The following is a 24,465-nucleotide window of genomic DNA, read 5'->3' on the forward strand; positions in this document are numbered from 1 at the left end:
CCACAACCTTAAACCAAGAAACAAACTTTTTCGTTTTCAAGTGATCTGGGGTATGGGCTACCAATAGGTTAGCTCCTCAAAGGGCTAAATGTCAAGTTACTTACAAACTTGAAATAACGGGAACGTATAAATGGTTGCCAAACTAGGCATGATCCACAGCGAGAACTGTCTGCTACACATTCAAAACCCTCAACACCCACAAATCTCACCCAGAATCTCAGGAGCACTCTCTGCTGCAAAAACAGATTTCGCCACTCCTCAGTCCTGGGGTGAATAAACATGCTATGCAGATCTTTTAGCAACTTTCAGGAGGAAATGTACTGCCTGTCCACACATGAAGTGCATCTCCTTTCAAAGTTTTGAATTCATTCCCGTTAACTTGCTTGAGAGACACTTGCACTTCACTGTCCTCTAGCTATTATACCCTACTGCCTCGCTTGAAAAGCAGTTTTATTTTAGGACTCGTGCCTCCCCACTGCCAGTCGCTTATCCTGTAATTTTAAAGCTTACTTTCATTAAATACTTCTACTTGCATGACTATCACTTATGATTTGGTGGATCAGGTATGGGGCACAGCTCCGGGGTGGGGCAAGACTCCACTTTGTTCATTTATTAGTGGTTTTATAAAATAACTTCACAACGCTGTACAAAGGAGGATGTGAACACCGTCCTACTAGGAATTCACTGGTGACTACATTTTTCCAATAGGTTAAGACACTTAACATGGGGTTAGCTCCACATGCCAATTCCCATAAACTGCCCACTCAATGAGGATAGACTACCATAAAAAAATTCAACACAACTATTTTGGTCTTTCATATTTATTTTTTACAGCTCTGTATCCAGACATTTCTCAGGCGCACCGTGACCTGCAAAAAAAGAAGAGAAAACCCAGTAAGAAGGTGTTAATCCAGCACAGCTTTGCAAACTTGATGAAATAAGGCTGGGAACATTGTTGTTTTCCAATGCATTTTATACTGCTCAACATTACGGTTAACCCTTCTCAGACAAATGCCTCGAGTTCAATCAAGGGATAGAACATGTCTTTAATGCAACTAAGCCAGCAGTACAGAACGTAACACTGGAAAAGTTAACTTAGAAAAGAACATGTTCTTTCTGACTCGTCATCGTATCATCACTGAAAGGATTCAAAATGAGTCGCAAGAAAAGAGATGGTGGTGAAAAGTAGTCCCAGTTATAAAGCAGTGTTAAGAAAACACAGATTGCAGGAGGATTAAGAACTCTTTATACCACAAGCACATCTTAGTTTTATTTTATATCAATACAGCGTGAGCTTTTCAAGCAAACTCCTAACTGCAGTTGAAGATCGGGTATATATTACTTGAGAATCCATATGAACGTGGACTTTGGTATTTTAACATTTTAGAAAGAGGATACTCGCAATTTCAATAGCTGGTACACTGGGGTAGGGTAGCAGGTGCTTACACTTAAGTCCCATTTCAAGTCTGGCTCGGCCCTGAGGCAGAGTACACACGAGGAAGATGAAAATCAAGCCAGCAAATTGAATGCAAGAAAAAACGAGTTACAAACCAAAAAGCCAATAGCAAGCAACAGGCGGAATGCATTCTTAGGTCAACTTTCTGAAAGTCCCAAAGTGGTTTTTAGAAAACGTAAACTGTGCTGTCTGTTAGGCTGCGACCTAAAAACCTACAGACCAAAGACATAAGATCACCAATTAAACAGCACATGATGCGGCCATGTGGATTCTCGTAAACTGTAACCACGTTCATCAGATTTTATTGCAATAACGACCAGTATCCTGCAATCCCTTTCCTCGACGCTCAGAGTCAACGCCCTCCGAGAACGTTAAAATGAATGTCCCACCAGGCCATACAACACCCATTCGCTACGGGGACACTTATTTGAACATTCTCTCACATGCTACCACAAGAAGCAAAGGGGTTTTCCGGTGTGCCCTGCATTGACTGGGCGCTTGTCATGCGATAGCACATGACTGGCAGGGAGAGGACTCCAAGACTGACGCGCTGGGATTCCATCAGATTATGGGATGTGTCCAAGTGTGAAATGTTAACATACGGTATACTGGTAATAAGAGAAAGGTGATAGATACTAATTTCCCTGTGGCAGTATGTTCTAATGAGGTTATTTTATTTTGAAAGTTTTATATAGCGCGAACAAGATCTTTGCAGAGATCAGAGCGCTTTACAAGGACACAGGGATAAAAATACAAAGTAATAAGTAGTATATACAAAGTAATATTTGAGGTAGTTAGGTACAAGGTGCTTAGTTACATAGGTAGGTCAAAGAACATGAAGTAGGTCACAGGTGAGGTAGTGTCGGTACACGGTGCATAGACAAACAGTTGCGTCAATAATATAAAGTACAAAAATAAGGAGCATATACTTGCTTAAGCGTGTTTAAAATATTTAGAGCTTAAAGGTGGGCATAGTTGAGGTGGGTGTGTGCAGGATGTATAGTCCCACAGGTGCGACAGTAGTAGAGAAGTAGGGATCGTTGAGGTGGTGTGGGTAGAGTGTGCAAAGTCAACCAGGTGCGTCAACAATATAACAATATACATAGTCACACAAGTGCGTCAAACATAACAAAATACAAAGAGTGAGCGTATACAGTCAAGTAACTCGATAATACAGGTAGTACAATAGACCAGGGGGGTCGGGCAGGTCTTACAGAGCAGATTCATGAGTGATACGGAATAGTAGATCATGTGTATTTAGCCATGAGGATCGCTTTAACTTCTTTCTTAAAAAGTGTGTTGGAGGAGATAAGCCTTGTTTCAGGAGGGAGCGAGTTCCAGATCCTGGGTGCCATTCCTGAAAAGGAGCGTTTATATGTTTCTTCCTTCCGAAATCTTCGAGGTTTCGGCAAAAGATTGTTTGTGCTTCTAGTAGTTCTAGAGCCACCCGAAATTGTCAGCTTTTGAGTGAGGTAGGCGGGTGAGTTCATGTGAACAGCCTTGTTTGTCATGCATGCGATTTTCAGATGTATTCTGGCTTCAAAAGGTAGCCAGTTCAGTGATTTAAAGTCCGGGGAAATATGCGAGTGTTTGAGCCGGTGATGAGTCTCGCTGCGGCGTTAAGGGACGCTCTTAGGGGTGCCGTTGTAGTTAGGGGGAGCCCGCAGAGGGCGGTGCTACCGTATTCTATGTGCGGGATGACTATAGATTGTACTGCAGTTTGGAAGTCTTTGGCAGGAAGGAAGGGTTTAAGTTCTCTCAGGGTATTGATTTGGAAGTTCGCTCCTTTGGTTGCCTTGCTGATGTGCTGCATGTTGAGATTGGTGTCAAGTGTTATGCCTAAAGATTTTGCTGAGTCTACGACGATGGGCTGTACATTTAGAGCCGTTAAGTGCTTAAGCCATGTTTGAGCCGTGGATATTTTAGCGGGAGGTGAGATCAGGAGGAACTCTGTCTTCAGAGCATTGAGTTTGAGGAGATTCTCAGCAAGCCAGGATTGGGTGTTTCTGATCGTGGTGTTCAGAAGCATGATGTCCTTGGGAGATTGTATTTTGAGATAAAGTTGGGTGTCGTCGGCACACATGTGAAAGTGAACATTAGATGCCTGTAGCAAAGTAGTGAGAGGTTCCATAACTAAGGTTGAAGAGTGTTGGGGAGAGGGAGGATCCTTGAGGGACGCCTAGCGATACAGGTACCGGAGAGGACAGCAGGTTGTTGCTTTTGTTTCTTTGTGTCCGGTTGTGTAGAAATGAGGTGAACCACTTGAGAACAGTCCCAGATATGCCCATTCTTGTGTTTAACAGTTCGAGTAAGTTCTCATGTTTAACTGTATCGAATGCTGAGGAGAGATCCAGAAGGATGAGGAGGCAGGTATCGTTTTGGTCTAGGATTTGGAGGGCGTCGTCCACTATGTGAGTCATGGCAGTTTCGGTACTGTGCCCTGCTCGGAAGCCTGACTGATGAGCGTTGAGGAGATCAAACTTATCTATGTGTTTAGTCAGTTGTAGCTGTACGCATTTTTCCAACAGTTTAGCGAGAGTGGGAATGTTTGTAATAGGGCGGTAATTGTTTAGATCAGTGGGGTCTGCTGTTGGTTTTTTTTTTTAGTAGCGGTGTGACTTGCCCTACTTTGAGGGCGTTGGGGATGGATCCTTGTTGAAGAGAGCTATTGATAATCTTAGACCAGAGTGGGAGAAGCCAAGGGGGAAAGTCTTTTACAGCGTAAGCAGGAAGGGGGTCAGAGAGGTGATTGGATGGTTTCAAGGTGCTGAGCAGTCTGCCAATTTCTTCTTCGGAGTAGGTGCCAAAGGATGACCAAGTAGCATTGTTCTTTGGTTGTGGCACTGCTGTGTGTCGGGGGTTGGAGTACAGGATAGCGTCATTGAGGAGATCGCTTCTTATTCTCTCAGTTTTTTGGATAAAGAAGGCAGAGAAGTCTTCGCAGGAAGGTGTAACGCCCATGGAGCTGAGTGTCTGGGGTTGCTCTTTTGATTGTGTTCTGAATGAATATGTTAACCTAATGTGTCTAACCAATATGCAGTTACAGCTTATTATTCATGTGCTGCAACCCACTGAGCTATTTTTGTAATATGCAAGCTTCAACTTCTCTCATAAGAGAGAGAGAGGCTTGTCTATGGCAGACAGACTTCTGATGCCGACATTTGCTCTGCAGCTCCAATGTCTCATGGTAGTTTTCCCCCCTCCCTTATGAGGGGAAAATCCCTGGTTTCAGCATCTCTCGCCTTGGGTATTTTTCTTGCAGAAATGTTTCCATGCTCTGGAGAAGCAGAGTCTCGGCTCCGTGGCCTTGAGAGAAAATGTTGCTTTTGCAGGTGCAGATGCTTCTTGCGTGAGGCTATTGTTCGCCCTCTGCTGAGCCCAGTACTTTTCCAGTCTGGGCGTGTCCTTACCCTGCCATGCTATGTTATAATGTATTGTCATGATGGGATGGGTCGGTCCTCTCGGTGCACTCCCTGGGGTGTAGACCGGACGGGGCCCATCTGCAGATGAATCTTATGGCCTAATAAATATATTTCTAATTCTTCTCCACTGTTCGGCTGGCTTATTATATGAGAATGATAGATGAGTGAGGTAAGTCGCTCAGGTGGATTTGAGCCACGCTTATCAAAGGGCACCCAAATCACACCACTTAAAGCTTGACCACTCCCCTGTGAGGGATAACTGATTTGCAAAAAAAAGATTAGGAGCCAAGCTACTGTTAGGACTTCTTAATGGACTGTAATTGCGGGATATATTAGTTTTGCAGAGCACAATTTGCAGAGGCAGTACTATGAAGATCAAAGAGCAATTTGGAAAAATTGACCACCTACATACTTTAAGAAAGCAGACGTTGTCATGGGGACCAGTTTGCACCTGTTAAATCTTTACACAACTTGAAGATAAATCAGGCCAGCATAACGAGAAACCAACCAAATGCCAATGCTTTTATCCTATCATTTTCAACTGGTGCCAATGCATATTGTATCCATATGCAACAATCTGCAGATGCCCCCAAAAATAATAATTATAGCTCAAACGGGTCAAATTACTTAAAACGTGCAGTCATGTGCTACCATAAGGCCCTTCGAAAAGTTTAACTGAGTGTCTCTCAGTTGCTTATTTCGGTACTTGGGGATTAAAAAAGCAAGGTGAATTTTTAGGCCAGGCTGCATTACCATTTGCAAAAGTTACAAATAAAGTATAGTCAAAAATTTGCCGCATAATTTGCCCTTTCTTGCCGGAAAATTTGGTCAACTCAGACGCATAATTTAGTGCTCATATGCAGCATAATTTCAGTGACTAAGAACCATTTGGGAACACTCCATGTTTTGCAGATACGAGGACAAAAGACCAATATGCCACAACGTAAGCCAAACCCCGAAAACCGCCTACAGCAGGCAGATGTGCAGTTGAATTGCTACACTAAGTATTAACATGGCCACAAACAAGGTTTAAGTCTGTGCCGCAACCCAGTCGCCAGAAGAGTATATAGTCCTTACAGCACAAGCAGCATGGGGTATTGGAGCCCTTGTATTAACAGTCATGGCTTGGCCAGAATCTAATGAATCATAATTTGGATTTATCCCACTTGACTATCAAAGCTAACATGTTGCATGGAGTCCTGAAACCAATGAACTCTGGCGCGGTTCTCTCCATGCTCCCTTATAAAAATGTACTTTAAGACTTTCTCCTAACACGAATCAGATAAAGAAACTTTCCCCACCAACGAAATATAATTTATAAGCCAGGCAATATGAGCACCAAAGATGGAAATATATCCAGAAACAAGTGCACCCGAGAAAGGAATTGGTTAACTTCACAGCAGATTCAAGGAATGACATGGGTCACCTAAGTTAAACTGCAAAAACACAAAGAAAGCTGAAATGCAATTTGGGGCACTGCAACTAAAAGATTACACGCACCTAGCAGCACACTGACATTCTTCATTAGTGTCATAGTAGAAGACAAACTCGTGTTCGGCATAACAACATACCCATTAGGCTGTAGGAACTGGCTGAGGCATGGCTGGTGGTTGCTGCGGCTGTTGTGGTGGCTGTTCTGGTTTTCCTCCTTTCTGCTCAGACATGGGAGTTGTTGGGAGGATCTCATCCTTGGGCTCCACAATGCTGACATGGTCAGGCAGTGGCTTCTTGGGCCCAATCTTGCCACTTGGGTCCCATGGCAGCATAATTTTCACTTTGATCCCAAGCACACCTGTAAACAACATTGACCGTGAAATGCCACATCTCATACACTTGTACTGTCGATTCTAAAATCCACAAGATGAAATATGAGGATAGAAGTTTTTTTAACTGGGATAGATTTCAAGGTTCTCCCTAAAGACTGATACTAGCTGGTAATGACAGGCGCAACAGGACTGGCAGTTCATTAACCCTCCTCAGACAAATGCCTCAGGGTCATTCATGAAAAAGGACACAGCCTCAAGACTGCCTAAAACAGAACCACAGAACGTGGCACTGAACAGGTAGAATCTTGAAGTATATGTCCATTCCGATTCGTCATCGTATCATCACGGAAGGGTTTAATAACAAACTGGCGATCCATGGCGCTGCCTAAGCAAAAGTCAAAATTGTGAGGGTTCAGTTGATGCTATGGCTCTACCAGAATACTTAATTAATTTCGGGGAACATTTTAGGAACAGAAAGTCTCATGAAACACTGGTGAGCCCAAGCAATTTGATAATCCTCCAGCAAAAATGGCATGAACTTCAGTGGGCCTAAACGGTCAGGTGACTTAATTTAAATAAAAGTCCTAACATAGAAACGCATTGAAATCCACCACTGAAACCTGTTAGTGAGGTAGTATATCGAAGTAGAACAAAACCAACTATTTAAATTCCAGATCAATAATGCATTTAAGCACTTACCTTGCCTGAGCAGCACGTGGCGGACTGCAGTATCAACATAATAGTTGACAGGATCTCCACTGTGGATCATCAAGCCATCCACAAACTTCATGGACTTGGCTCTCTGGCCTCGAAGTTTACCAGAGACCACCACCTCGCAACCCTTGGAGCCACTCTCCATGATGAAACGCAGGACGCCATAGCAAGCTCTGGGAAAGAGAACTGACATTTATAAATCATGTTAACAGAACAAATTACAAGCCCTAAATTATCAAGCTTTTAAGTATCTAAAATTGTAGTGACACCACTTAGAGAAATCAAGAAATGCAAAACGCAGGGAAATGTGTTTAGTGAACGACGGTTTGTATACATTCTGGGCCACACCCAATTGGCTCACGATAAACTATTTCAATAACCTCATCAGAAGTCACTCTTCTGCTCACCAGACACCTTGCATTTTTTTTTTTACATAGACCTTACATAATATAAAGTCAGAAAGAATCCAAAAGCGTAGTTTGTAAACGCCTGGGCTACAATAGCAACAAGTGGGTGCGAATTTGTAAAGAGCACAACAATGAGATTAAGGCTCATTGTGGAAATGGTCTCTACAAAGAAGTTACTTGCCAAATAACCTGCAATGTTGGTGAAATCCCTTCTCAGACAAATGCCTCATGATCATCAATTACAGGACAATAAAAGTCCAAGGCCGTAAAACCACGGCACAGAACGTGACGTGGTACCGGACACTTGGACAATGACATGTCCTGTCAGCCTCGTCATCGTATCATCACTGAAGGTTATACAAATGACTGCAGCATTCAAGCACAAGTGATACATGCAGTTAATACAGCTTACCTACGCACCGCTAAGCCTCCCAGAAGTTTGTAACGCAGAGACTCCGCTTGGGCGATGGCACACAGACCTCTTGTAGCCACTTTCTCAGCATAGAGCTGTCGAAACAAAAAATTTGAAAACATTTAAAAGGCATACAAAGTAAATACCAATCTAAGAGTGGGAAATGGTTAGTTAGGATTGAAAATTTAAAGAAGCAGTCTAAAAAAGGATTTAAGAGGTCCTTGGCAGCCAGCATTAATTACAACACTTATAAGTGCTAGAAGGTACATTGGCCTAAGAACAAAAAAACACAACTTACAATAGGCCACGTTTAATAAGGTGTAATTGATGCTACTTATTTAAGCAAAGGTAGGTAAATTGTACTGCACATTTAGTGAACAGGAAGTACTGTAAACCACTGGTTCTTAACCGGTGACAGGGACTTTGAGGGTCCACGAAGCTTTGAAAATGAAATATTAACAGTTACGGTTAAAGTGCCCTTTAAGGCAACTGAAAACAAATATCCCATTAATTGAAGTGATTTTCAGGACTAGAAGTTCTCGGGCATCAAACCCATATTACACCATTTAAGACGCAGAGCAGACTGTACTGGCGTGCAGCCTGCACGTATTGGGTGCAAACTGAAAGCGTATTCCCATTCACCATGGGTTTGGGCTTAAGTCCTCTCTAAGTGCATGTGTTTTCTAGCTGCATCCATACTGCATTGCTCATGTGGTCAGACTGCTGCTTTGTCACCTGCATGCTTCTCCCCATGATGTGCTGGCCCTCATGATCTTCTCCCAAGGATTGCCTTATCCGCGTAAACTCACCCGTCTCCATTTTTCTTGCCAGTCCCCCCCCCCCCCCGCCCCACTTCGCACACACCAGTGTCCTTTGTGATGCTTACCCCACCTCTGCCCAGAGTGACACCAGCACTTTTTTACAGAAAGTAAAAATTTGCCATTCTTCATTAATTTACTGATCCAACTCAGTAAATAAAGCACTTGCTTCATAGAGTCTTTTCGGTTGATTCTTTAGCAAATCTGCAAAGCATGGAGATGCTGTACAGCATGGCTAACCAGCTACTGGAAAAGCCAACAGATACCAGAGGCAAGACTATTGTCCTTGTCCATTGGCACTATACTTCTACTTGATGATGACACTACTACGCTACCTCTTACTACCGCCCAACATATGATACACTTTGGTCCACTGAACCACCCTCCCGATGCCACACTCCGTGTTCTCTCTAGCCTAAGAACTTGGTAATAAGCCATTCACACATCCTAGGGTTACCTGAAAACCTCTGCAGTGAGATTAATGACTTGTGCCGTCTTATATTATTTGTCTACTTGATTGTATATTGATATGTTTTCTGTACGTTATTATTAGCCTACTATGTTGGTGACTATTGTACTGCTCCCACTATCCCTCTTCTTTCCTGCTGCCCCTACCCATGTCTCTGTGAGGCGCTCTGATATCTGTAAGGATCTTGTTCGCGCTATACAAAACTTTGAATAAATAAAATAAATAAATAGTCTCTCTCAATGCTCGTTTAGTAACTGGATTTATATAGAACATACTACCCCCGTCGAGGCGTTGAATCGTTTTACGGCGATTAGTACTCATCCTCAGAAACCAAAGGTAGCGATTAACCTGGTGGATATTGAGATTAGACATGTACTCTTACATGCACTTACTCCAGTTTTGGATAGATTATTACCAGGTAAGTGATAATGAATGGGGGCCATGTGGTTTTTGGTGAAACTGGTAGAGATTAGGTAATGTTAGAATGCAGGGATGGGGGTTTTAAAGAGGGGAGGTTTTTCTATATATGAAGTGAGGCATCAACCAATTGCAGAAGTCCACCACGGGGGAATGTGGCACACAGGTATGAAACAGAAAGGAGGCTATACTCAAATAGAGGCTATGCAAAAGATAAAAGGGTGATCAATTTGGAAGGAAAAAAAAAAAAAAAAGGTACAGCAAGGACATATTTTATACAGTTTAGGGGTATTGTAAGAAAAGGCCTAAGTTGCAAGCACAGCACCCTGAGAATGTAACCTGAAAAAAGAAAGTGTTCTGAATCCGGAGCAGAACGCCAAAACGTGCGCTTACAAGTGAACACCATTAAAAGCCCAAGCCAGTTTTGTGCCAAGCTTAGGGAAGCCCTTTAAAATCGTCTTTAGTATCTCAACCATGGCACGGGGTCTGTACACTGCACATTGGAAGTTTGCACAGAAGAGGGAAAAAAAACTCATTCCAAGATCTTACTCACTATTCTGTACATAAAAGGTTTTTTCCACTCACTAAAAAAAAAAAAAAGAGTTACTTGACACTGGTTGGGTGTCTTGCCAATGTGGTCATTTTTATACCGTTTGGCCTCCTAATCCCATCCAACTATTGGATTGATTGATTTATTGAGCCTAAAAATTAAATCTGGCTCCCCTGCAGACCCCCTCAAACCGGCCCTGTTCAAAAACATGCAGGCCACTTGTCGCTCACCCTTGTTGGCCCTTATTAACATGTCACTGGCCACAGGGATTGTGCCCACCAAGTGGAAGCAAGCGGTAGTTACAACCATCCTAAAGAAGCCTACCCTAGATCCTATAAAACCTGAGAACTATCGCCCCATCTCACTGCTTCCGTGGGCTGCTAAAGTCACCGAAGCCCACGTGAATGGGATCCTGGCCGACCATCTTGCCAAAGCTAACATCTTAGATCCCACGCAAAATGGATTTCGTGCAGGCCACAGCACGGAGACTGCCTTGTTATACATGGTGGAACATCTGCGCTCCGTGTTGGACACCGGACGAACAGCGGCACTCCTGCGGTTAGATCTGAGTGCCGCCTTCGATACGGTGTCCCACGAAATCCTGTTGCGGCGGTTAGAGGAAGCTGGGGTCAGTGGTCTGGCTCTAGGGTGGTTCCGCTCCTTCCTTTCTAATAGATCTTTTCAGGTTGCGATACCACCCGGTAAATCCACCTCTCACCCGCTCACCTTGGGGGTCCCACAGGGATCATCTTTGAGCCCCACTCTTTTCAATCTATATGTGAGACCGCTGGCTGCGGTAGTCAAACGCTGGGGCCTGACAATGGTGTCCTATGCGGATGACACGCAGCTGGCGGTCACATTAAGTGTGGACTCAGCCATGGACGCCCTCAACTTCTGTGAGGGGTTACGTGCGTTGGCCAATTGGATGAGTCAGAACTGTCTCCAATTGAACACAAAGAAGACAGAGGTGATGGTGGTTGGGAAGCAACCTGGATGGTGGAATGACAACTGGTGGCCCCCCGAGCTAGGACTGATCCCTTCTCCTGCTATGGAGTTAAACCTCGGGGTCTGGCTGGACCCTACACTTAGTTTTACCTGCCAGACTAAGAGGGTGGCGGCCTCCTGTTTTGGCATCATCAGGGGTATCAGGCCGGTGCTCAAATTCTTCGATGCCCCCACTAGACAGCTTGTGGTCCAGGCCTCTGTACTATCCAGGATAGATTATGCCAGCACTCTGCTAGCAGGCACGAATAAGGCAGAACTTCTGCGACTGCAACAAGTGCAGAATGCCGCCGCAAGAGCGATATTTGGATTGCCCAAACGTTGCTCAGCGTCCAGAGCATTGCAAACGCTCCATTGGTTGCCTGTTGCTCGGCGGATTGAGTTTAAGGTGCTCTGCCTGGCTTTTAAAATTTTGAAGGGCACGGCCCCACCTATTCTCATGAACCTATTGACCCCATATGTCCCCTCTCGCTCTTTGAGATCGATGGGCCAGAATTTGGCTGTTCCACGTTTTTTTATTTTATTTATTGCTTTGTCAATCCATTTCACTCTTGATTATTTTTATAGACAGTGGTTACAGACAAGAACAGCCATGTGTTTTGCCCTATGTGGCAAAACGAGCCAGGGCTTTCTCAAGGCCAAACATTATGTACATAAGTCATAATCTGACAGGAGTTGAAAATATTCCAAATTGCTTCAAGGTAGAATATGAACAATATCCAAGGTCTCAATAATATGGTTCCAAAGGAAGCCAATAGGCAGGCAGGCACGTTATTCAATCCACCCACTCCCCCGCCCTTCCAAAAAGCCCTTTAATAGCTCCTGGATGGATAGCTCTTAATAGCTCCTTGATGGATGGCGGTCAAATAAGGGAATGGGCACAACTTGCTCTTGACCCATCTATAGCGTCATGCGCTCAGTACCATCATGGGTTGTTAAAAAGGCAAGGACACGTTTTCAGCCTGTCTGTTGCGAGGAGAAACTCCGAGGGTTCGCGAGTTTATCTCCGACAGATCAGGTATCATACATCTCAGTTCGGTAAGGTTTACACCTTAAAAAAACAGGAGTCGGGTATTATTAGTTCCCGTGGGCTCTTAGCGTGGCATGCAGTTTACACACGCGTAAACGCGTCCTCGCCTTTTTAACAATCCATGACGGTACTGAGCACGATTCCATAGTTGGGTGAAGAACACATGAGGCCCATTCCATTATTTGACCGCCATCCATCAAGGAGCTATCCAGTCAGGAGCTTTTATTTAGGGGAAGGGGTATAGAATTGAATTAAGTGTCCGCCTATTGGATTCCTTTGGAAGCATATTATTAAGACATTGGATATTGTTCATAGACTACCTTGAAGCAATTTGGAATATTTTCAACTCCTGTCAGATATGACTTATGTACACGTTTGGCCTTGCGAAAGCCCTGCTCGATTTGCCACATAGGGCGAAACACTTGTCGGCGGTTCTCTTCTGTAACCAACGGTCTATAAAAATAAACAAGAGTGAAATTGATGGACAAAGCAATGAATGAAAATAAAAAGAACTCCCTTCACTCATACCAAATTGGATTGTGTTGCGTTTTAGAAAAGGAATTATCCAGCTGTGCAAATAAAAATAAAAAATCTTGGAAGAGGGGAACATATGCTTACACCTTCACTTCTACTTGTTCAGTACGAGGTTGATATGGTCCAGAGCCTCAAGCAAAAGTTCCTCCAAGATTTTAGGCATCAATATCCAGTATGATGATCTCTGGACCTTACTTTTCCCTTCGAAAACTATACTATTGTCAAAGCCACCACTTATCCCATTTCAGGCCTGGTACTGTCCCATTAGATAAGTCTTCAGCATACCCCAATAATGTGTTAAAAAGCAGATCATTTCTGGGATCTCATAAAGGGCATGCATCCGCTACGCAGCAAGAATTAGTAATAACCATTTCTTGTAAGATTTATTAAATAAAATGCAATCTTTTCTTAATACTTGTTCAACCATTTCATATAGGAGAGACAGTCAAAATCCATCATCACCTTCAGACGATGGCAGGTTTACTCTATCCCATTAGCATAGCCGCTTATTCTGTAAACCGAAGGAAGCGGTACTAAAATGGGACGTTATTTCTTAGAAAGCAAATGACAAGCTGAAATAATTCTCAATAGGAAAATGATCACGTTAAAAGAGGAGTACAAGATGTCATAGGTCAATTAAGATGAAAGTAAATGCGAGTACTATTTCGAGATTCCAACTAACTACATTGGCATGAAAGGTTGGCCCTACTGTCAAGACATTCTTAAGGCCCAAGCAGATAAGGAAAAGATGTGGAGCTGCACTTCAGAGTTAGTGTCTAGTACACCACTGCTGGCCATTACAGAAGAGCTTGGGATCCCGGTCACTCAGACTGCTATAACGCAGAAAAGTGAAATACATTTCTACATATTAAGATGGGAAATAAATGATCCATCATTTACCAGACTTTGTTGATGTGAACACATGGGGGAAGAGTACAGCGCCATTTATTTAAGAGGCCTTTTTAAGAAATGACAGGTGATCTAAAAGCAGACAGGAGACAAGATGTTCGAAGGTGGAATGCGACTGGCTGGATAGGTCTGCAATTATGTATTCACTTAAAATAAAGACACATTCTGGCATATTAAATAGCATAGACGCACTGCATTAAAGAAACTTTCATTGAGCAACAATTATCAATGTCACCATTTTTGACAAATTAATTAGTAGAACAGAAAAATTTAGCTAACAGCAATTTTGAAGTTTCTACAAATATTGCTTACCTCCACACTACCCTCAGGAAAACCAAACCTCTTCTGAACAACAGCAGTCAGTTCACGGATACGACGACCCTTCTCACCCAGAACATTCTGGGTCCTAAAAACAGATGGGCGATGGTTAGTTTTTTCTCTTCACTATGCGGAAAGAGCAAAGGTTGCTTACTAATTACATAAAAGCGAGTTACACTAGCATTGTGGCAAAGAAATCCTTCTCAGACAAATGCCTCTAGATCATCAATTAAAGAACAAGCCAAGCCCGAGGCCTAGACGTCCACGGCACAGAACGTGAAATGGAGCTAGGCACCCGAGCAAGAAGTGTCCTTACAGACTCGTCATCGTATCATCACTGAAGGAGTGTGGTATGCTTCATGTGCAAAAGTAATTCAGAGAAAAAGAACACAGGGCTGACCGAAAATCTGCTTAACCACCCCTGCTACCAATCTTTCGTCTGACCCATTTTCCCAGCAGTTGAAAGCACAGACTTTTTCATACAGCAACTTCAAGACTGCTATTTTTGAAAGATCTTTACCGTTCTTCAAAACAATCCATTTTACTCTAGAAATCATAAATACCGAACTACATTAATCTAAAAGAGGACAACCTACGATTAGTGTCGTACCTGGTGGCAAGGATGATTATTTCAGTTCTTGTTGGTGTAACTCTGACTTCCACCCCAGAGTAGCCATCTTCAGCCAGCTCACGAGTCAAGAACTCATTCAACTCTGCTTTGAAGATGCCATCAGCAACAAACTGAAGAAAAAAAACAAAAAAAAGAACATAAGTTTAATTCTCCAGCAACAGCAATGTAATGCTATTTTTAAGCTCTTGAAACGCATGACAGCAGAACCACAGCGGATCGATCCATCAAGCCAAAAAATGAGATTGCTGAGAATTACATTTAGAAATAAGAATAGTGGAGTTCTTGCTAAAATACAAGCATGCAACTATGGACTGTCTAAAACATGTCCCCCTAACCTAGACAGTAGAATGCAGCATTAAATAGACCCCAAAATAAAGTGCCTGTATCCCACTGCAGCACGGTCAAGACTGCTTTCCACACAGCTGGATCCAAACTGATGTGGAGGGCAGGAGAAAAATTTGCGATTGACAGTGACAGATTAATTCAAGCATTCCATTCATTACCTTGTTGTTGCAGTTAAATTGAAGCCACACTACTAAGAACTTAAGACTGCTATGTAAAAACTTAAGAAAGCTTCCCCCTCCCAAAAACCCTTTTTTTTTTTGCAGATTTATATAACACACCAAACTCGACTCAAAAGGTATTGGAGCGCTTCACATGAGCACCAGTTACGTTACACAGGGACGTTAATTTCTTGGGGCGATTAAGTGATTTGCCCAGAATCACAAGAAGCTGAGCTGATGTCAGGCTGGAACTTGGTTCCTCATCTCAAGTCAGCAGCTATGACCGTGAGGCCACAACCTATCCAACCCTTGGCTGAACACTGAAGTACGTATGGCTGTAGGGCCTTCATTCACCAACATTGCGTGCATGATTACTGCAGATGTTTTAATTTATACAGATGATTTGAGATTAGGGCTAAAAGCCAACATGGGGAACTAGCTTATTTAGTTACACATGCGTGGAAATAACACCCTCATCCTCTTAACGATGTTGCAAACGAAACAAGGGCACAAAGTAAACTACTCCGCATTCATCCACCCAAGGGGCTTCCAGGTTGATAAACCTGGATATCTTAATACTCTACACTCTTGTTGGCAGGGTATACCTGAAGTGGGCCCCTTGCTCACTTTGCCACTAGATTCAAGCTAGCCTTGCTGATGAGGGGTATTAACCGAAAGCGGTCCCAGGATGATTGAGTCTGGTTCAGGGAAGACCTAGATTGGCAATTTGGGCTGGACTGTTCCCATGAGGCACAGGGTCAAGATTGATTTGCATATAGCTGGGTCTGAACTGAGGTGGCAAAGTGAGCTAAAGAACGATGATGGATTCAACCCAGATCTGTTACTTAGGGCATGTGTCTGAAAAGTTTCCGCAATCATCTTAATACTCTAGTCTACACTTCACTCTAAAATCAATGTTAAACTGGCTGACATTCAGAATCTCATTAGTCAAGTGGTGTTCTCACCACAGTTAAGTGCCAAAATAACCATTTCCCTTGACATCCAGACGCTCGTGCAATCATCTGCAGGATAGAGCAGCGGATATCAAAAGCACTTCTGGTACACAAAACATTCCAATCCTTAAAGCGAGATGTAACCAACTATGGTCTTCATAAAGTGGTATAGCCCCATTGATGTCAAAAAATAACAGCCAACCCTCCTCTGCAATCTCCACTTTAGGCACAGGGACGAGTCAGACATGCTGCAAGGGACCAGGAGTTGAAGTGACTAAACATGCCTTTTTGCCAGCATGCGTGAAAAAAAAAAAAAAAAAAAAAAAAAAAAAAAAAAGTGTGGGAAACCTGCTTGGAAGACGATATTGGGATTAGTTGATGGAATGGCTTGAAGCTTCCTAATAACATGTATTCTTTGAGCTGTTAAGCATTTCTAAAACGACCGTTTTTAAAACAATAGCACTGCTTACACTACTCAAATCTAGGTTTTGGAAGCATGTTTTATCTTAAACTTTTTCCGCATTTTGTAGCAGCCTATTAGACTGTATGCAATGCAAGTTTCAAATAACAGTCACATTGCTTTTTGTTAAAGACTGGGACCCGGTATCCCTAAACCTACGCAAGTCACTATACACCCTTCAACTAGTTCGTCTACACTGCCATTTCTGTGTTGGCTATGCACCAGATCAAACCATACAGGATTCAAGAAAATAGAGGGGAAAAAACTTTCAAAAGTGCCCACTATTGTTTTTAACGCTGGGAGCCTCAATCAAGCATCTACTCCACTAGTCGGACTAGAAGTTATTTTCCATTTTCAACGTTCGGAAAGCTCCGGCAGTAGACCGGAAGCGTTTACAACGTGCACAGGTAATTAACACCGGCCTTCAGACGGGACTCTTAGAAAGCCCCCGTTAATGAGTTTCTTCTCAGCTACTTAGGCTACAGGCAACCTACTTTACAGTGGTGTGAGCTCATCACAAGGTTCATAAACCAGCAGCATAACATTGAACATATTGGCCTACTGAAAAGATGTTTGCTTGTGATTATGGAACCGTTACTACACAAGGCAACTTAAACCTGTGCAACTGCTCGAAATCTGTATCTGAAAGGAAATCGGAGAGGGGCAACTTTACCTGAATATAGTAATACCAGGCAACAAACTCTGAAAGGGTGCAGTTTATAGTGAAACCGGTCATAAGGAAAGCATAAAAGGACGGTCTAACACGCAGTTAGTACAAGCTTTCTAGCTTCAAAAACTATTGATTTTTCACAAAACAAGCAATACATTGGATGGCAGCGTCTAATCAAAGCCAGGTGGTTACCGTAAATTATAGAAGCGAGGCATCCACAGCCTCTTGCAGGCGGTCATACATAGCACGCACAGCAGGTTCAACCGACACAGGCGATGTCTAAGGCGGGGAGCAAAACACCGCCACCAGCCGCAATCCGAGGCCATCCGTAGCTATCAAAGCATGATACAAGAACAACTGTAGGGCCATAGCGATCTGCCAAATCCCAGGTACACACTCCCAGTGTTATTAGAGGGCTTTCTTCAACCAGAAGTTACCGTTTCAACATTAAATACGGCTCACCTTCCTCTTCTTGGAAATTTGGACCGCCATCTTGCACAGCGCCGCTGAAGGGAAAGAAAGGGCTCTTCCGGCGGAAGTAGCTATAAGCTTCGCTGTAATCCGGAACTTATCCGAAGTGGGACGCACTGAATGGCGCGTCACTGGTGTGCGACAGCTCAAGTTGGAAATAAAAAGAGGCCGCGAGTGAGTGACTGGTGGGAGATCGAGTATTGTTCGCAGTAGATCAAATTGTGTGTTTCTTTCGCAAGGAAATGGAATACAAGTGTAGCCGCTAGTGTCGCGAAACTAGAACAAACACGTTCAATTAGTCTCTTTCCTATTATACATGTTTAATATGAAGTAGCATTCATTGTTTTAATGCTTTATTCTAAAATGTGTGTTTTATTTTGACACGGATATGTTTGTTCGGATTGTAATTATTTTAAAGGTGCTGGCATTTATATATGGCCTTTTAAAGGCTAGGTTGACCCTTAATATACTGGAAACGGGTCGTCTTGGATAGGTGAGGTGATTTCTCTCCCAAATAAAATGGTTACTTGTAGGATGAACATATGGCTCCGTGTCACTGCGTTGCCACTGTTCCATTTATGGACTTTGATGTTTACATATCATTATCAAGTTTGTTAGTCCAAATGGTTCAATTAAAATGAACCGAGACCACAATTTCCAGAATTCTCAGATATGTAAAAGCAAAGTCCAAGAATGTAAAATGTGGTGGGCTAACGACATGGAGCACTTTGCTAATACTGGTCAAAACTAATATGGTTTAAGTGCTCTTTTACAGGGAAATTTGAATGTGCTTCAGCAAGATCCCTTAAGCACCTAAGTCATTTATAGGACCGAGGACCTCATGTATAAAGTATTGTAACAGTTGTGTTAGTGCTTTTTCTATGTGCAAATTGCATTGCTGCCAAGTTTCAGATTTCGTATGTGCTACATTCCCATTGTTAATAAGTGACTTATGTGTGACACTATATGTGAAACGTGTGTCAAAACAAAAAGAGAGGCAGGGAGAGTAGTGGGACACTCTTATACCCCAATATTAATCAGTAAACAAGAAAAGAGTGTCCAATGGTAGTGTTGAACCGCTGTTAGGAGCAGGTAAACAGCTTCACTTAAGGCGTTAAGGAAAGCCCTCACTCACCACCTAGTGATGACATGCTTCATCATCGGGCCCCACAAAAGAGACCTAGCGTCTCTTTTGTGTGCTTCAACGCCAGATCTACTGCGGAGCGGGTTGGTGGGTTAAGGCAGTGTTGTGCAAAAAAAATAAGTGAGTGATGGGTAGTTAAAAATAGTCAGTAGTGTATCAAAATTAACTTTATTTTAATGATCACTAAGGACTTAAGGATAAAAATTATGTGTAGGAAATACGTCCACAATTAATAAACTACCCATCACTCACTTATTTTTTTTGCACAACACTGCCTTAACCCACCAACCCGCTCCGCAGTAGATCTGGCGTTGAAGCACACAAAAGAGACGCTAGGTCTCTTTTGTGGGGCCCGATGAAGCATGTCATCACTAGGTGGTGAGTGAGGGCTTTCCTTAACGCCTTAAGTGAAGCCGTTTACCTGCTCCTAAAGGTGGTTCAACACTACCATTGGACACTGTATGTGAAACTTCATTGTGATTAAAACCATGGAAAAAAATCTCTGTAAAGAAAATATCAGAAATCACCCCAATTGGTGCTATACAAAGCTTAGAAGTTAGTGCTCATTTTTGCTCAGATATACTTGCACTGAGGTGATGTTGCATGGCGGCCAAGGGTTCAGATTGCTTATGTGTGACATTTATAGTTTGACAGTGCATTTATGTTTGACATTTCAATGTCGTAGCTGTGGCAAGTTATTGTGAGGTAAACCAAGTCCTAATATCGGGGTCATAACATTAATTTGCATAAATACACAATATTCCCAAATAAAAGTCTTGAAATGGGCATCAGAGACCTCCCTTTAATGAAATATTTGCAATTAGTGGAAGTGAGTTTTTACCCATTTCAACAGATGCAATAAGACAGTGGATAGCAGAACCTGCCTCTCATCAGCTCACTCGTATGCACGTATTTGCTGATACATGCATACATCTGCTAGTGCATATGGAGCATGGTTTAATCTTTATACAGTAAAGTACTAGTTGTATGGATAAAAAACACATTCACATTAAAATCTGCACTCATCTGTAGGCCCGAGAATCCCACTATAAACTGGACCATCAACACATACTATGTACATGTCTGAAGCAGCCAAGACCTGCCTGTGCCTTGTTTGTTCTCAATCAAAGGCATACACACGAGAGCACAAATTACTATAAAGTCACCTCAAAAGGAACAGTTAAGTACATCAATTATCCCATAAAGGGACGTCCCTAAATCTACTCTGCTCAGTATTCTGTAAGCATTCTGAACTGTAACTTACTCTGCTGTAAGCTGTCTCAAAGAGGATCAGAGCATTTCTCTTTAATCTACTCTGCACTAGCTTGAATCACACAATTCTAACATTTCCTGCACCTACACACGGATCTCATAAAACAATCCAGTCTCTAAACATCCATCAAGCTTATGATTTTTTGCAACAAAATTAGATACATTGGACCAGCCTGAACTCTGCAGGTGTACTGTTGCAACCATTTCATGATTATCATGAAAAAACAAACATTTCACATGAAAAAGCTCGCAAAGGAGCATCACGTTTGTTAATGTGGACTTCAGCTTTGCCTAGAAATAAAAACACACATTTCATGAAACAAGATGGCAACCATTGTTAGCGATTTTAAAATGCAGACCTTTATTAATTATGGTCAATCTAAATGTAAATAATATACGGTTGAAACATTTGCATGTGTACATGTTAATGTCAATGTAAAGCAAAATATATAATGTGGGGAAGGGGGGCGTGGCTAGCTGGCCATGATTGCGACGTGTTTTAAGGCGGCTCCGCTTGGTGGCCCGTTTATCCGTATAATTTAATATATCCGTATAATATAAATAAAATCACTGATGCCGCTGAGACGATAAGGAGGGCGCTACAGGCGGATCACAGTATACCCGATCCTGCAACCGCAGAACCGGGAGGCAGTGTGCAGCACACAGCCGATTCTGAGACTGAGCCTGTCCCTGGGCGAGCTGCGGGAGGCGGCTATCTTGGGACTGCCGGAGAAGAGTAACGGAGCTGATAGCGAAGGGGGTGAGTCTACGCCTACCCGCCAGTAAGAAGCAGCGGCGGGGGAAGGCGGAACGGGTAGAGGTAAGAAATGCGGAGCGGCCCCAGTTGCATGAGACCCGCGGTGGAGGTGGCATGAGCAGTGGCGACAACCGCGGAGCCCTGCGATTGAGGAGGCAGGCACCTACCTGTAAGCGCAGTAAGGTTGAGGTCCGGGGGCTTTATCGAGTCCAGGCCTGGGGGACACTGGCCGCTGCAAACACTGCATGGTTGCAAGGGTACCCACACGAACCTGCATTACAAGAGGCAGAACGGCCGGGCCTCGGTGAGAGGGCCTCATCGGGGACCTGACCGGCAGATGACAAGTCACATTGGCGGAGCACCTGTGCACAACACAAGCAAAGGCAGGATAAAAGCGCGTGTGGGCCGCCCCATTGGCACTCCCATCCAACTCCTTTGCCTCCCCCTGGCTAAGCTTTCGCCCCGTCCAGGAAACTGAGATAATCGCACTGATCTCGACCTCCAAACCATCAGCACACATTTCAGACCCCATTCCCCCATCTTTAATAAAAAAAATGAAGCTTACCTTAGCGCCCATCTGGGTAAGAATCATAAACAGCTCCTTACAAAGCGGAGTGGTCCCCGATTGTCTAAAAATTGGGCAAGTCACTCCTCTGCTGAAAAAACCCGGTCTCGACTCAACTGACTTGAACAATTTCAGACCGATATCCAACCTCCCTTTGCTCTCAAAAACACTTGAACGCTGTGTACTCCTGCAACTGACGCAACATCTGGACAACATCAATCTCCTGGACCCCCTCCAATCCGGCTTCAGACAAGGCCGCAGCACAGAAACCGCGATGCTGAACATCATAGACGACATCCATGGATCTCTTGACGCTGACAAGTGCTGCCTCCTCATACTCCTTGATCTCTCAGCAGCGTTCGACACGGTGGACCACAAGCTCCTCATCATGACTCTTCAAGAAAGAGCCGGCCTTGGCGAGGTAGTTCTCAAGTGGTTTTCCTCCTTCTTACATAACCGTTCACAATTAATAAAAATCAAGAACTTCACCTCCGATACCCAGCAAGTCAACAAGGGTGTCCCTCAAGGATCAGTGCTCTCTCCCCAGCTCTTTAACATCTACATGGAACCGCTCGCCAAGTTACTCAGGAACGCCAACATCCACTTCCACCTCTACGCGGATGACACGCGGATTTACCTGGAAACCTCCTCTCTTAAAGACATCCACAGACTCAACGTTGTCCTAAATGAAGTTCAAGACTGGCTGACAAAGAATCACCTGAAACTCAACCCCGACAAGACAGAAACACTCCTCATCTCAAACAAAGAAGATAACCCTCAAATCACCGAGTGGCTAAAGTCGATCGATGCTCTCAAAGGTAACCTCACGCTAGCCGACTCCGTTAAATCCCTGGGCTTCACCCTATACCCCAAACTAACCCTGACAAACCACATTAAGAATTCGGTGAAAAGTGCATTTTTCGACCTCAGACTTTTGAACAAAATTAAACCTTACATTCCTAACAAGGACCTCAAACTAGCCACGCAATCTCTAGTTCTATCAAGACTGGATTATGGGAACTCAATCCTAACAGGCATCCCCAAATCGCACCTGGCACCACTAAAAACAACACTTCACGCGGCAGCGAGAATGATCACAGGCTGCAAAAAATCTGACCACATCTCCCCGGCACTCAAAGAACTCGAATGGCTCCCTGCGGAAATGCGAAGTACCTTCAGAACGGCCTGCCTAACCCACAAGGCCCTCCACACCGGCAAACCGGAATACCTGGCTAACAAGCTCAAAAAAGCAGGCCTAGCCAGAAATTTGAGAAGCTCTAACTCCCTGCTGCTCATCCTACCAAAAACCAGAAAGAAGAGAACTGCGGACTGCTCTTTCTCAGGAAATGCCCCCAAAATATGGAACGCCATCCCCCCGCACATCAGAACTATACCGTCCTATGCAGAATTCAAGAGCCAACTCAAATCCTTGTGCCTTATCCGCTCCCTTGGTTGTGGATAACTTGGAGCTGCAAACGTCCCAGAATCCATGCGGTAACGTTGAATCCTGTACCAAGAAGCCCTGCTGTCCAAACTTTTCTTCATTCCAAATTGTCGTTCGCTGATTGCTTTTATTGGGTTTGTTTCATGTTGTTCTCTTTTTCATTCCCTCTACTGTGAAGCGCTCTGATACCTTCGGGTCTTGTTAGCGCTATAGAAAACTTCTAAATAAATAAAATAAAACATACAGCCATTGAGTGAGACGCGCTGAGTAGAATCTGGGTTGGAATCGCACACAAGCACAGCTGCGGACACCACGAATAGGGAGAATAAACACGAAGTAAGAAGGCAATACAGTTCCGGTCCCTTGTTCACAAGGGTCACCAACGTCCACAGACGGTGCTGCGAGTGGGGCCAGAAAACTCGGGAGAGTACCACACGATGAGAGGCACGGTGTGTTGGCTCGAACCCAGGCATGACCAGAAGCAGCGCAAAATGGCGACAATGTGATCTGCGAAGTCTGCGCTGATGTGTGGGGCAAAACATTGCGCCACAGGATGACTGAACTGGATGCAAGGAGACACAGGTCAGTGAAAAAGATACTGAGAGCTAATGCCATTTACACAGCGTGGTACAGGTGAAGAAAGACTCAATACATAACCCAAGAAGTAGTAGGCCCACTGGACTCTAGAGATACTAGCACTGTAAAGTCAGAGGCAGCTCGAACAGTGCAGGCTCCTAGCGAACAGGAGAGGTGAATAAACCGCCTAGCACAGCGCCACATAGTAGTGATCCGTAGAGAGGAGTCCCCCCTGTGTCAGAACTGTAACAGTGCCACCCCATTGCAAACTGGTGTCTGTGGAGTCAGAATACAGAGGAAGTGCTCTGCCCAGGGCATGTGCAGCATTGGTTCTCAATTTACACACATCAGACGGAAACCACTGGCAGACAACGGGCAGGCTCTAACATGCCAGCTGCACACTCCACAGCACCTCCTAAACAGCCAGGACCAGAAAACCCCACACTGGGATCGAAAATAGGCACTGTGCTCCAGGCTGTGACGCAGATCGGCGTTTCCCTCACACAAACCAGCACGTCCTTAGAGGGGCGAATAGCCAACATTACAGTGGATTTCATGTGCAGATCACCGTAAACTGACAGAGAGAGTCGACAAAATGGAAGTGGAGCTGAAAGACGTCCTCCCAACCACAAAAGCCTCAGTCACTAAAGTGTGAGAGCTCAAGGAAAAAGTGTGTATACTGCAACGTAGGGTGAACGATGGAGAAGGCCGCTCTTGCCGCAATAGTGTCCGCATAGTTGGCCTTCCCGAAGGTTCGGAAGGGCGAGACGCAGTGTCCTACACAGAATCGTGGCT

At 43.9% G+C, this 24,465-nt stretch overlaps 1 protein-coding gene and 5 non-coding genes across 6 annotated transcripts; all 6 read right to left on the minus strand.

Moving 5' to 3' along the window:
- Window positions 1–805: 805 nt before the first annotated feature.
- Window positions 806–18,025, minus strand: LOC144773494 (small ribosomal subunit protein uS3). The gene is made up of 7 exons (XM_078658540.1): window positions 17,904–18,025; window positions 14,835–14,965; window positions 14,219–14,312; window positions 8,178–8,272; window positions 7,344–7,531; window positions 6,450–6,670; window positions 806–869 (listed from the first exon to the last, which is right to left on the minus strand). Exons 1-6 carry the CDS (start codon window positions 17,931–17,933, stop codon window positions 6,453–6,455), a joined length of 756 nt encoding a protein of 251 aa, XP_078514666.1. The 5' UTR covers window positions 17,934–18,025; the 3' UTR covers window positions 806–869; window positions 6,450–6,452.
- On the minus strand, window positions 999–1,144 carry LOC144774621 (small nucleolar RNA SNORD15). Its single transcript, XR_013600393.1, has one exon. It is a non-coding gene; the product is annotated as a small nucleolar RNA SNORD15 (small nucleolar RNA).
- LOC144774618 (small nucleolar RNA SNORD15) lies at window positions 6,850–6,995 on the minus strand. The gene has a single exon (XR_013600391.1). It is a non-coding gene; the product is annotated as a small nucleolar RNA SNORD15 (small nucleolar RNA).
- Window positions 7,974–8,118, minus strand: LOC144774620 (small nucleolar RNA SNORD15). The gene has a single exon (XR_013600392.1). It is a non-coding gene; the product is annotated as a small nucleolar RNA SNORD15 (small nucleolar RNA).
- On the minus strand, window positions 13,407–13,543 carry LOC144774640 (small nucleolar RNA SNORA29). Its single transcript, XR_013600408.1, has one exon. It is a non-coding gene; the product is annotated as a small nucleolar RNA SNORA29 (small nucleolar RNA).
- On the minus strand, window positions 14,423–14,567 carry LOC144774616 (small nucleolar RNA SNORD15). Its single transcript, XR_013600389.1, has one exon. It is a non-coding gene; the product is annotated as a small nucleolar RNA SNORD15 (small nucleolar RNA).
- Window positions 18,026–24,465: the final 6,440 nt, after the last annotated feature.

This window comes from Lissotriton helveticus, chromosome 8 (genome assembly GCF_964261635.1).
Source record: "Lissotriton helveticus chromosome 8, aLisHel1.1, whole genome shotgun sequence".
In the NCBI taxonomy this organism is placed as follows: Eukaryota; Metazoa; Chordata; class Amphibia; order Caudata; family Salamandridae; genus Lissotriton; species Lissotriton helveticus.

Coding starts and splice junctions, on each gene's coding strand:
- LOC144773494 (XM_078658540.1), bottom strand. CDS start 17,933: ATGGCGGTCCAAATTTCCAAGAAGAGGAAG. Junction 14,966..17,903: donor AAATTTCCAAGAAGAGGAAG/GTGAGCCGTATT, acceptor TTTTTTCTTCAG/TTTGTTGCTGATGGCATCTT. Junction 14,313..14,834: donor ATAATCATCCTTGCCACCAG/GTACGACACTAA, acceptor ATCTGTTTTTAG/GACCCAGAATGTTCTGGGTG.